Source organism: Heterocephalus glaber, unplaced genomic scaffold, assembly GCF_053883595.1.
Source record: "Heterocephalus glaber isolate CG9 unplaced genomic scaffold, H.glaber_assembly_v1.0 deba00001687, whole genome shotgun sequence".
Lineage (NCBI taxonomy): Eukaryota > Metazoa > Chordata > Mammalia > Rodentia > Bathyergidae > Heterocephalus > Heterocephalus glaber.
The window spans coordinates 21,880,892-21,894,672 of record NW_028258412.1 but is presented as its reverse complement, the minus strand read 5'-3'; the positions used below and the strand labels follow the sequence as shown (position 1 = coordinate 21,894,672).

General features: G+C 45.7%; 1 protein-coding gene across 1 annotated transcript in view; it reads right to left on the bottom strand.

Moving 5' to 3' along the window:
* Tmem120b (transmembrane protein 120B) overlaps positions 1–13,781 on the bottom strand; it is a 41,935-nt gene that overhangs the window by 16,119 nt on the left and 12,035 nt on the right. The window contains exons 2-4 of the mRNA XM_004843861.3: positions 5,691–5,809; positions 4,045–4,161; positions 473–532 (exon numbers count right to left, since the gene is read on the bottom strand). Coding sequence (XP_004843918.1) covers positions 473–532; positions 4,045–4,161; positions 5,691–5,809 — 296 coding nt within the window. The remainder of the gene's footprint in view (positions 1–472; positions 533–4,044; positions 4,162–5,690; positions 5,810–13,781) is intronic.

The following is a 13,781-nucleotide window of genomic DNA, read 5'->3' as shown; positions in this document are numbered from 1 at the left end:
TCCCTAAATTCTGGGGCAGGACTCTGGACCCTCTGGACCCCGTTCCCACAAGCAAAAACAAACACCAGGGGTCACGATCACCCAGACGTGGACTTACATGGGTGGACAGGAAGCCCCACTTCCTGTAAGAAACGCTGTGACATGCATGGAACAGAGCATACGTGGAGACAGGGAGTTCTGGCCACCGTAGAGTGACCAGGGGAGGACAGAAGGAGGGGTGGTGGTGCAGCTCAGCTGTGGAGCACTTCCCCAGCATGCACGAGGCCCTGAGTTCAATCCCCAGCACCACAACAGAAAAAAGGAAGGAAGGAAGGTTCCCCCAGTGCTCTACTCACTGAGGACAGGGCTAGAAAGACCAAAACCCAGGGCCCCACGTGCTAACGTGTTCTGATTTCTGCACAAACCCTAGCTTGGTTCCGTCTTCTCTGAGGGGCAGGTGCACCCAGGCCCCTGGGGAGAGAGGGGTACATACTTGGCCTGCTTGCTGAGCAGGGTCACATTCACATTGCCGAGGACCAGGTTCAAGTAGAGCCTGGAAAGACAGAGCTGTGAGGGCCACGCCACTCAGCCCCGGGAGCGCACCCAGCCGAACCTACACACACTAAGAGTGACAAGTACCAACATCAGAAAACAGGACACTAAACAAGCAGTCAACCAGGCAGTCAACCATCAAGGGACAACAATGATTAACTAGAGAAACTGGCAACAGCATGCACAATGGTGTCATGAGCCCACTTCTCCATGGAAGCTGACTCACAGCCCCTGATGCCCAGCCTCCTCTGAAACCCAGATGTGGCATGTGACTAAATTCCAGCCACGGAGGCAAAGGCACAGGTGTAATCTCTAGGTCAATTTAAAAAGGATGCTCTTTAAAATTAAGGAATAGGGCTGGGGATGTAGCTCAGTGGCACAGTGCCTGTCTGGCAAGCGTGAGGCCCTGAGTTTGATTCCTGATATTAAAAATAAATAAATAAGATAAAATAAAATTAAGGCATAAATTGGGCATGGTGGTGTGTGCCTATAATCCCAGCTGTTGGAAGGCTGAGGCAGGAGGATCGCCATGAGTTTGAGGCCAGCCTGGACTACATAGTGAATTCAAGGCCAGCTTAAACTACATAGTGAGACCCTGTCTCTAAAAGAACCTAAAATAAATACATAAATAAAAGTAAGGCTTGGCCTCTGTGTTCTTTTGCGTGGTGGTTCACCCTCGTGCTGTAGGGTGTACTTTCCTACTTTTACTTGGCCCAAATTTACTCCATAGGATCTGTTTCTTTTCCTATCTTAAATAAATATAACTTTGCTACAAAAAAAAAATTAGGCATAATCTTCACAAGTGCACATCTTCAGTGTTAGCATCGTGATTTTTTTACTTATCTTTTCTTGAGACAGGGTCTCCCTAGGCAGTTCAGGCTGGCCTTGAACTCACTGTGGAGCCCAGACTGGCCTCAAACTCATGATGATGCTCCTGACTCAGCCTCCCAAGTGCTGGGATTCCATGCATGTGCCATGACACCTGGCTTGTTTTGCCTGTTTCTGAACTTCTGTGGAATCTTTCATGCCTGGCAGCTCTCCTTCAGGGGTACACTGGGAGCATAACCCGTGTCACACACATTTCCCCTGCCTCCTTCTTTGTTGTGGAGAACGGCATTCCACTGAGTGGAATGGCTACCACTGATTTAGTTCTCCTGCTCTTGAGTATTTGGCATGTTCTCAGTCTTTGTGTTTTAGTTGGATTTTTTTATCTTTGTAGGTGCATGCTGAGAATATTTTCATGAGCCAGACATGGGGTGCATGAGCCAGACAGACTACATAGTGAGACCCTGCTGCAAACAAGAAACAAAAACAAAAACTTTTAAATTTTAAAAAGGGCAAAAATAAATAAATAAATAAAAATAAATTTTAAAAAGGGCTGGGAATATAGCTCAGTGCAAAGGCTCTAGAGTCAATATCCAGTACAAAACAAAATCTACTTTTGGCAAGTTTTCAATATGCAAGAGTACATTCCTAACCATAGTCTTTGTGCTGTACACTGGATTTCTAGACTTTTTTGTTTGTTTGTTTTGGTACCGGGGATCAAACTCGGGACCTTGCGGTTTTGAGGCAAGCGCCGGAACCACTGAGCTAAATCCCCAGCCCAATTTCTAGACTTTGTCATCCTACAAAACTTGAAACATCTCCTCATCTACCCCAGTCCCTTCCCACTGGTGACAACTCTTTGCTCTCCTTTGTTGTGCATTCAATTTTCACCCTTTTTGGATTCTACGTATAAATAAGATCATGCGTATGTTTCATTCTGTATCTGGCTTATTTCACTGGGCATAAGGTCCTCCAGACTTATCCATGTGTTTTCAGTTTTTGGCTGTGAACATACTTTCTGAAAAAAATATTGAGGTATAATTCACATGCCATAAAATTTAGCCTTACACAATCTAATGGTTTCTAATATATTTACAATGTTGTACAACCATCACCATTACCTAATTTCAGAACATTTGCATCATTCAAAAAGAACTCCACCCCCAATAACAGTCTCCCTCCCCCAGCACCCCGCAACCCTGCACCTACTCTCTGTCCCCAGGGATGTGCCTGTTCTGGACATTTCATATGAACACAATCATACAATGCTGGCCTCTGGTGTCTGGCCAGTTTGCTGTGAGTAATCTCATACTTGTCTCTTGGAGGACGTAAGACTTATTTCACCAGTAATTACCCAGGAGCGGAATTTCTGGGTCCTTGTGTATGTGTGTGTCTAGCTTGGACAGGAAATGGCAAGAATTATTCATGGAAAGAGGCTTGTACTAACAAAGGTTCAAACAAAGGGCTGCAGCACTTCAGGGAGGAAGGATAAACTCCAGAGGGTCAGAGGTTTAGAAAGACTTTGCTGAGCTGGTGACATTTGAATTGGCTTTGGAAGAATAAGTAAAAGTGTGAAGGGAGAAGAGAATGGAAGGGCTCTTTTTTTTTTTTCTAGCTATGAGTGGATTTTCAGAGCATTGCCAATCTGCTAGAACTGGAGCAGAGGTATAGAGAAGAAACCAAGCCGCATTTCCTACAGGGGCAGCACAGGACTCTTCAGAGAATCACACCTCTCAACCAAGCCACAGAAGTAGTAGGCACATGACCATGGCTCAGCCAATCAAAGCAGGGCATCCTTCTGATTGGTTTAAGAATGATCATGTGACCCCCATCCCATTTCCCTAAGGGAGGGCACATGACCATAGCTCAGCCAATCAAAGGAGTACATCCACCTGACTGCTCTATGAATGGTCACGTGACACAATATAGGCCACAGAGAATCAGTCCTGGGACTTTTCCCATAATTGCTTCCTAGAATTACTAAGCAGGTAGAACTGGAAGGGGGGCAGTTTATAAAGTTTGTAAAGTCTAAGAATGAAATGTATACATTAGAAAATAAAGCTATATGAGAGTTCCTAACAGTATCATTTGAGCAGCAAGATCCAGCCAACACTGAAGCTATATCTGGACGTTTTAGTTACAGGAGACAGTGAATCCTCCATTTTTTTTCTTTTACAACTTGAGTTCGATTTTGTATCATTTGTAATATAAAGATTACTGACTGTTGTAAAATGCACAAAGAACCAGCAAGAGAAGCAGGAGGGTCTATGTGATGCTGTAAAAGAATAGAAAACGATTGCCACCGAACTCACAGAGTTTGACCCGGCCAAGCTTGGGCTGAGCCCCCAGGCCAGAAGCTCACTCATGTCTCCGAACCTTGTGAAAATTTGTGGCTAAGGATAAGTGACCAGCGTCATGGGAGCTCCCAGCACAGTGCTGGGGGCTGCACAACAGGCACTCGACACAGCTCGGTTCTCTTGGGAGAGAACACCTTCCTTTGGACCCCAGGTGGCACATGTGGTACACAGGGGCTGGCTCCTGGGAAGAGTCCTCTCAGGCGGGCACAGCCACCCGAAGGCTGAGGACGCCTCCTGGACTGGAAGAACCTGTGGGGGAGTATCCTCCTCCTCTCCATCTCCACTCCCCTCACCGCCTGTCAACCTCAGGCCCCAGGGCTCTCGTTCCTACCCGTTCTTCTTGGGCAGATAGGCCTCCATGTCAAAGAAGACATTCTGCCGCTCCTTGATGTGTGCGCCAATCTGCTGGACCAGCTCCACCTCCTCCCGACCTGCATGGTGCTTGTACCTATGGTTGGGGGGAGGCAAGGGAGCAGTGTCCCTCAGATAGAGGAAGGGTCTGGACTGCCAGCTCCTCACCCTCAGCTTGCCCAACCCAGCCCACACCTTAGTTCTGTTTGTTTTTGTTTCTATGTGGGCTGCGGATTGCACCCAGGGATGTCACACTGGGCTATAACCCCAGCCCTTTAAAAAAAAAATTTTTTTTTTAATTTTGAGATATGGTCTCACTAAATTGGCCAGGCTGGGCTCAAACTTCAGATCCTCCTGCCTCATCCTCCCAGAGTGCTGGAATTACAGGTCTGCACCACCATGCCCAGTTGCAGCTTCTGTTCTGTACCCTCTGCATGTGCCTGGCTCCCTGGAGCCTTGTGATCTTGGCAAAGTCCTTGGATCTCTCTTCCGTGTTTTCTAGGGTTACCATCAGGCCCACCTGCCAGAGGACAGCCCATGAGGAAGACCTGAGTAAACACAGCAAGAAGCATCAGGAATAATACCTGGCACACAGCAGGAGCTCAGTGGGTATTGGCTGGCAAAGCCCCTGTTTTTCCTCACTACGCTAAAGGAAGAGCCTGTAATCCCAGCACTCGGGAGGCTGAGGCAGGAGGATCACTGTTCAAGGCCGGACTAGGCTACATAGTGAGTTCAAATCCAGCCTGAACTACCGTGAGACCCTAACTCAAAAAACAAACCAAAAAAACCTATTTTAAAGGAAGAGCCTGAATTTTAGAGGATACAGAAGCATGTGAAAGTCTAGACAGAGAAACAAGCAGTTTGCCTTATATTTGGGTAGCCATGCCACTTGGAAGCTAGTGGACAGAGCTTGGCACTGGATGAGCCCATCTCAGTGACCAGGAAGAGTCAGCCTGAAATGAAGCCAAACTAGAGGAAAGCAGAAATGAGAGGAAAAAATCCAATTTCTACAAACAGCCTTTGACTCCTGGATCCAGTGATGCCTAAAGTTATTCCTGTTTTTTTCCATTAAAATTTCCATTCTTTGATTAAGCCAGTTTTGAGTTGGGTTCTGGTCCCTTAAAACCAAAGGACCCTTAGGGGTGGGGATTTAGCTCAGTGATTCTGCCTGCCTGCCACACAAGCATAAGGTCCCAAGTTTGATCCCCAGTACCAAAAAAATGGAGCCTTAGGCGGCCTGTAATCTCAGCACTCAGGAGGCTGAAGCAGGATTTCCACCAGTTCAAGGCCAGCCTGTGCTACTTAGCACATTCAAGGCCAACCTGAACTACATAGCGAGACCCTGACTCAAAAACCAAACCAAAACAAAAAAGGTGCCAGTATGGCCAGTATGACTATAATCCTAGCTACTAAGGAGGCTGAGGCAGGACAGTCACGAGTTCAAGGCCACCCTGGGCAACTTACATAGCAAGACTATCTCAAAATAAATAAAATGGGCTAGGGGCACAGTTTAGTGGTAGAGTGGCCATGAGTTCAATCCCTAACACAGGAAAAATAAAAATAAAAAATAGGCTGATGATATTGCTCAGTACTTCTTGAGCTCCTTCAAGTTTCAGCCTCACATACCTCTGGAGCTCCAGCCGCAAGTCCTTGAGGCACTTCTTCTGCTTGTTGATTGACCCGCTACACAAGGTCTGTAAGGCAGTCAGCTCCTCCAGCTTTTGCCTGTAGATCCTGTGTGTCTCCTGAAGGAAAGGTATGGGAGAACACGAGCAGGTTAGGGGTCAGGGGTTAGGGAGAAAGGACGCCAGAGGTCATAGGTTGACAGTTGAAACAGTATGACCTCCAAGGATGTGCCTTAAAAATCAGGACAGGAATTCAGGAAGGCACCCTGACCCACCATCTGAGTCGGTAACCTGATGGGAAAAGCAACCAATTACATATATCATCAAGGTGCACCTCTTGCCAGTTCTTAGTCCAGATAGTTTTGAGTGAAGCTGGAGGTCCCCCTTTCCAGGTTAGCATATGATTTAGGCTGGCCAATCAGAATCCTCCAGATCCCTGGCAATTGATTGGTTCAAACCTGAACACGTGGCTCCTGCTGACCAATGAGAGCCAGTTTTGGAACTCTGGCTGAAAGGCCTGGTTCCCAAATGCTCTTTTCTGCTGGGTTTGGTAATCTTGAAAAAGTTCCCCTTGGGCTGTTATGAGTAGGGGAAGCCTTGTTATCGATGAAGCCAGGCAGAAAAACAATTAAAAGTAAGAAACAGCAATCTTATAGCATCTGTTATGGCTTGGATATGGCTTGTCTCCCAAAGGTTCATATGCTGGAAGCTTGGTCCCCAAGTAATGGGACAGAGCGGGGGGTGGGACCTTGAAGAAATGGGACTAAGTAGGAGGTAATTATGGCCACAGGAGCATCACCTCTGGAAGGGACTCTTGCCAATGGGACTCAGGGGACTGGGTTAATACTCGCGAGAATGACCTGTGAGAAGCAAGCCTGGCACCTCCCCTCAAGTCTCTCTCTTGAACTGATGAGCTCTTGCGCACGCACCCATTGACACCCACAGACTTCCACCATGGGACACGGTCTGAGGCCCCTGCCAGATATGCGCTGAGCTTGGACTCTTCACCCTCCAAAACCATAAGCCAAAATACACCTCTATTTCTTACCAAGTACCCAGTCCCAGGTATCTTATTATAGCAAGATGGATTTCAGCTTACTCTTGGTGAGTCTGAATGGCAGGCTGGCCAGTGCTCTAGGTTATAGACATTGATATGTTCCTTTTCACTTTCTGTTCACTTTGAGTTGAGTTTCCAATCCAGGAAGAAGAGAGTTGTAGGAAAAGCACATAGTTCCCTCTCTTCTCTTAGGGCCACCCTCCCTATCCCAGACACAATTACTCAATAAACTCAATATCCCATTCTTGGAAATAACCATTCAGAGCCACAAGAAGACATTTTGTCCCAATGATGGGAGAATGAAACACTTCATTTTATTATTATTATTATTATTAAGTTTATTGGTACATTTTAGGTATACAATGCAGTTACATTCATCATTGAGATGATGCATCTTGGTTCTTATTTTTTCCCCATTCCTCTGCCCTCCCTTCACCCCTTCCACCCTTCCCCATTTACAAAGACTTTGTTTCCATTTTTTCCTTTTCTCATATTTTTTCTTTTCCCTTTTTTCCTTTCTCCTACCCTTCCCACTTCCCCTACTCCTTTAAACCTTTTCTTCCTATTTCACATTATCAATTACACATTTTGAACCTTATTTACACTTTTAGTTCTTCACACCAGAGAAACCATTCCCATATTTACACGTGTCCTATTTATTTCACTGAAGAGTATCACCTCAGTGTGCATCCATTTAGCTATAAATGTCTCTAGTTTCTTTCTTTATGGCTGAGTAGTACTCCATTTTATTTTTTAAAAAAATCTTTATCCAGTCTCCAGCTGATAGCCAATTGGGCTGTTTCCAAGCTTTAGCTATTACAAACTGTGCTGCTATAAACATGGGTGTGCATATACCACTGTGGTATGATTCTTTTAGAATTAATTTGTTTTTGTTGGTACTGGGGATCAAACTCGGGACCTTGCACTTGCGAGGCAGGCGCTGGAACCACTGAGCTAAATCCCCAGCTGATTCTTTTAATTCTTTTGGAAAGATACCCAGCAGAGGAATAGCTGGGTCAAATAGGACCTCTAGTCCTAGTTTTTTGAGGTATCTCCATACTGATTTCCACAGTGGTTGTACCAGTCTGCACTCCCATCAACAATGGAGAAGGGTTCCTTTCTCCCCACACCCCCGCCAGCATTTGTTGTTGGTTGATTTCATGATAGCAGCCATCCTTTCTGGGGTGAGGTAGAATTTCAGTGTTGTTTCCATCTGCATCTCTCGAATGACCAGTGATGTTGAACATTTTTTCATGTTTATTTGCTGCTTTTACTTCTTTGTCTGAGAAATGTCTGTTCATTTCAGATGCCCATTTTTGAACTGGGTCTTTATATTTGGAGAGGCCTGATTTTGGGGGGATTTTTTATAGATTCTAGATAGTAGGAAACACTCCATTCTTTTTTTTTTTTTTTTTGGTACCGGGGATTGAACTCAGGTCCTTGCACATGTGCACAACAGGCGGCAAAACCAATGAGCTAAATCCCCGGCTCAAACACTCCATTCTTGAACTGCTGCACAGCACACCTGCCAATAAATAACACCTCTAGAAGTGAGAGGACGAAGAACATGAAATTAAAATCACTGGGCCAGGGGACATCGGTAAAATGGCTGATTCCTTAGCTGGTAGAGAAGTGTATTTACCAGAGGGAGAGGAAAGGGGAGGTCAGACAGTGAGGACAGAGCCTAAACTCTCACGCCTGGTGAGCAGGGTCCCTAGATAAGAAAGTTAAACCAGCTGGGTGTGGTATTGCACAGGAGGCTGAAGCAGGAGGATCACAAGTTCAAGGCCAGCCTAGGAAACTTAGCAATTTAACAAGACCTTGTCTCTCAAAACAAAACAAAAAGTTAATTAAACCAGAGGAAGAAATCAAAAAGAAATGAAGATAACAAAATGGGCAGATAATAAGGAGCAACAGCCAAAAACAGGTGAGGGAGTCACTATCCATTCAATTGGAAAATGCAAAGAATCACAGCCTCCCTCTCCCCTTCCTGACACATCCGTGGAGGAAACATGCTCTACTTTTATTATGATTTTTAAAATTTTTTCAGTACTGAAGAGTGAACCCAGGGCCTTCACACTGAACCACATTCCCAGCTAAGTTGCTAAGTCACCCAGGCTGGGCTTGAACTCACTTTGTAGCCCAGGTTGGCCTTGAACTGTGGCATCCTCCTGCCTCTGCCTCCCAAGTGTTGGGATTACAGGCATGGGCCACCATGCCCAGCTGGGCTTAAACTTTCAATCCTCCTGCCTCAGCCTCCCAGAGTGCTAGGACTACAGGCGTGTGCCTCCATACCTCACAATTTTAAAATAATTTCAATCCTGGGCCAGAGATTTAGCTCAGTGGTTTCACCACCTGCTGCACAAGTGCAAAGACCTGAGTTCGATCCCTGGTACCAAAAAAAAAAAAAAAAAAAAATTCAATCCTGCAGAATTATAGGAACAATACAAAGAATCCCTCTATACTCTTCCCCCAGATTCACCTACTGTTTGCCTCATGCTATATTTGCTTATCTCCAGAGTGTGTCTGGGTCTTTTCCTAGATCGGGCAACAATAAACCACGGCCCCCTGGCCAAAGCTAGCTATCTAATTTTGCTTGGACAGTAAGATGGAAATGGGTTTTACCGGGTTGAAAAAAATCAGACAACTATTACGTATTGTGTGAAAATGACGTGTACTTGGAGTCGAAGCCTCCATCCCTAGTGTTACTGGCACGGCCATGCCCACTCTTTACACAGACTCTGTGGCTGCCTGGGCCCTGCAGCAGCAGGAGACTGGTTGGGACAGAGACCATAAGGCCCCAAAGCTTAAAGTCTCCACTATTTGGCCTTTTACCGAAAAACGTTGCCCATCCTCCAAGAACTGTGTCTGTCCTGGGAACAGCGTATCTCTTTCATGTCCAGATCCAACTGTCAAATACACAGAACTGAAACTTGCAATGCGAGTACCTCGGGTACCATCCCAACTCACACTTTGCTGTCTCTTTTATGGCACTTTGCCTCCAGGCCCTGGGTCCCATTCGGTTTTGTCCCTTATAGTACAGCTAATATCTCTAGTCTCCCTTAACACAGAGCTGTGCCTTGGACTCTTTCACGGACTGTTGCTTGTTTTTGTGATGCTAGGATTGGACACTGACCGCTGAAACAGGGGCTCAGACAGGTGTGGTGGTGCACAGCTGAAACCCCAGCACTTGGGAGGCTGAACCAGGAGGATCAAGGCGAGTCCTCCATAGATGCTCCTGACTGCCGGATCACCACGCCCCACAGTGACCAACTTCCTACTTTTACCCAGGGCTGAGGGTATAGTTCAGTGGTAGAGCATTTGCCTACCATTCTCAAGGTCCTGGGTTCAATCCCCAGCACCGAAAATAAATAAGTACATAAAATGCTCAGTTAGCTGTGTGAAGGGGAACTGTATTAAATCACTTCTGAATTCTTCAGTGCTGACAGCCTTGTACTGACATAAACATCTGTTGTGAGCCAGGCACATCAGAGCATGCCTGTAATCCCAGCCACTTGGGAGGCTGAAGCAGGAGGATTATAAATTCAAGGCCAGCCTAAACAATTTAGTAAGACCCTGTCTCAAAAAATAAAACTCGGTTTGGTGGCACACACCTGTAATCCCAGCTCTCAGGAGCCTGAGGCAGGAAGAGGCCAGCCTGAGCTACATAGTGAGTTCAAGGCCAGACTGAACTGCACAGCAAGACCCTGTCTCAACCCCCCCAAAAAATAAAAATAAAAACTATCTGCTGATAACAAAGGAAAGCCTCCAGGTCCACAGGGGGAGGACCGGGAAGAGAACATCTTCAGGACGGTGGGGTCTTGGGATAAGAGTCTTGGGAGATATAGGGCAGCACAACCTCCCCACTTCAGTGTTAGGTTCTACCACGGAGTGACAAGAAGGGCTGCAGAACCAGCTGCCAGATGCACACCGAGTCCTCTTCCAGGGAGATGAATATTTAATGTCACAAGTAAAACATGAAGACAGTGTCCTTGTTAAAAATTCAAACACACACTGGCCCAGGGATTGAGCTCAGTGGTTCCACAGCCTGCCCTGAAAGCACAAGGACCTAAATTTGATCCCGGGTACCAAAACAACAACAACAACAAAAATTCAAACACACAAAAAAATTCAAACATTACAGCCACGGCTAACATCCGCTTTGAATATACTGGGAACCCATCTTCTCCCTCTTCCCTAGAACCAAACTTTGCTACCAATTTTTCCTTCCAGTCCTTTTTCTACATTTTCTTCCAGGCTGTACTCCATAAATCTGTGTGTGGGGGTGGGTTTTGCTTGGTTCTTTGTTTGTTTGTTTGTTTTTGAGACAGGGTCACATCACACAGCCCAAGCTAGCCTCCAGCTCACAGTGATGCTCCTGCCTCAGCCTCAGGTGCTGGGATTATAAGTGTGCACCACCACACCTAGCAGTGTGTTTCTTTAAAAATAAAAACATTTTATGCTTAGCATGTGCAAGGCCCGGGCCCACATGCTCTCATGCGCGCGCGTGCGCGCACACACACACACACACACACACACACAAACGTACTTTTATTGAGGAATGACTGACATACAACAAGCTGTGAGCCCTACACATTTAATGTATATAATGTGGTAAGTTTGGGGATAAGTATAACCCTTCCCACCATCACCAATAAACCCACCCACCACCTCCAAGTGTTTCCTCCTGCTTCCTTTATTGCTATTTACTTCTGTGTAATAAGAACACATAACATAATATCCACCCTCTTAGCAAACCGTTGACTGTGTAATACAGTAGTCACAGCGGCAGTCACCTGCTGAGCAGTGAGGCAGGACTTAGTCATCTTGAGCGACCTCCCCCTCCCTCCCCCTCCCTCCACGTACATCTAAGTTCTATTCAGATCCTTTTTTTTCTTTTCTTTTCTTTTCTTTCTTTCTTTTTTTTTTTTTTATTCAACGAACACTTATTGAAACCCACTGTTCAGAGCACACCAGCCCCAGGTTCCTGGCATCCATCTAGGTGTGGCACCCTGTGTTGCTGCTGCTGCATCTTCGTTAAGGAGAACTCATAACGTGGAGCATTGGTTCTTCACAGTTTCCATTCTTACTATAAATCAGAATGTGCACAAATTACACCTGAATACATTCTTCATGATTAAGACACAGATAATGTAACATCCCCCTTTTATCCAACTCATTCATATTTCAGCAATTAGTTTGGTGTGAGTCTTCAGAATTTAATTTAACTTTTTAATTAGTATTGTTTGTAGTGCATAATGTTTACATTCATCTTAAGGAGTAGGTACGTGTACTCAACACATCTTAATTCCTTTTGTTCTCCTTCCCCTCCTCTCTGCTCCCCCATCCCACCATTTCTGGATTGCTTTCCAATTTGCAGAAGATCTATCTCCCTGTCTCCTACTGTTTATCTTTTGCTATTTGTAATTATTTATACTCTGAGTTTCTCAAATAAGAGAAGTTATGCAATATGTAAGCTTGCGTGTCTGATTTATTTCACTTAACATTATGGTCTCAAGGTGCTATACAGACCTATTTCTATAAACATATAGGAATATATGCATGTATACAAAAAATACATACTTTTGCAAAAAGTAATTGTCCTAGGACCAGGGATTTAGCTCAATGGTGCCGCCACCTGCCTCTCAAGCACAAGGTCCTGAGTTTGACCCCTGGTACCAAAAACAAAAAAAAAGGTAATTCTCCTAATACGGAGCCTCTTTTGTTTTCTTTCAGTAACAGAACCCCTCCAAATTGTGGCTGGGTATATGGCTGCCAAGATAAGGACTACATTTCCCAGCATCCCTTCCAGCTACAGACTACATTTCCCAGGCTCCCTTGCAGCCAGGTGTAACAGGAGAGCCAAGAGTTAGCTAAAGAGAACCCAGCACACCAATGGGTGCAAGCATTGAGCCACAGCCAGCCATATGCAAATGCTTTCCCTGCACTCCCCTTCCCAGTCTGGGATACAGCAACAGTGGGTCCATTTATCCTTAAAACAGAGTTGAAAGCCCCATGATGCAAATGGCAGAGTCCACTGTTGCCTCCCCAACCAAACCACATTGGGTCCCTAAGGGGACCTCAAGTGACAGTCTCTGTTTCTTCCCCTTAAATCTAAGTAGGCTTTTGACAAATTTGACCAGCAGGATATGGCAAAGTGACTCCATACAGCTTTGTTTTTTGGGTTTTTTTCTGAAAGAGGCTCTCACAGCAATCCTCCGGCCTCAACCTCCTGAGTGCTGGGATTATAGGTGTGTGCTACCACACCCACTACCACACAACTTCTGAGAAGTCACAAAAGGCCATATAGCTTCCATCTTATGTGCTGGTATATTAACTCTTGGGAGCAAAAAGTTCAACCAGGGGCCGGGGATTTAGCTCAGTGGTTCTGGTGCCTGCCTCGAAAGCACAAGGTCCCGAGTTCCATCCCCGGTACCAAAAATAAATAAATAAATAATAAAATAATAAAATAAAAAATCTCCAAACTAGGCACAGTGATGCACACCTAGAATCCCAGCAGTCTGAGAGGCTGAGGCAGGAAGATCTCAAGTTCAAACCCAGGCTGGGCAACTTAGTGACTCAGTGAGATCATGTCTCAAATTTAAAAAAATAAAAAATAAATAAACAAGGGTTAGAGATGTACCTCAGGGGGGAGAAAGAGAGAGAGATCCAGATGACTGCAGCCTCAGTCTCATGAGTTACCCCAGCCATTCAAGTCTCCATCTGAGACTCCGAACTCCATAAAGCACAGCCTCACCTCCCCACCAAGCTCTGTGTAAATCCCTGACCCACAGAGTTCCTGATCTGATAGTCAGTGCTGTTATGCCCAGCAACAGCTGGCTGCCCCCTCACTCTTGCTAGCCGTCCCCTCTGTCGCCTGAGAAATGAAGAAGCCTTTCACTCGGGAATCCCACTGTCAGAGCACCGGGGCTTCTGCCCTACTACTTCACCTTTCTTACTCCTGGAAAGTGCGTCAAGCTACAAAAATCCCAGGTGATTTAAGCAACCCCGCTTCCAGACTGATCAGCAATGGGA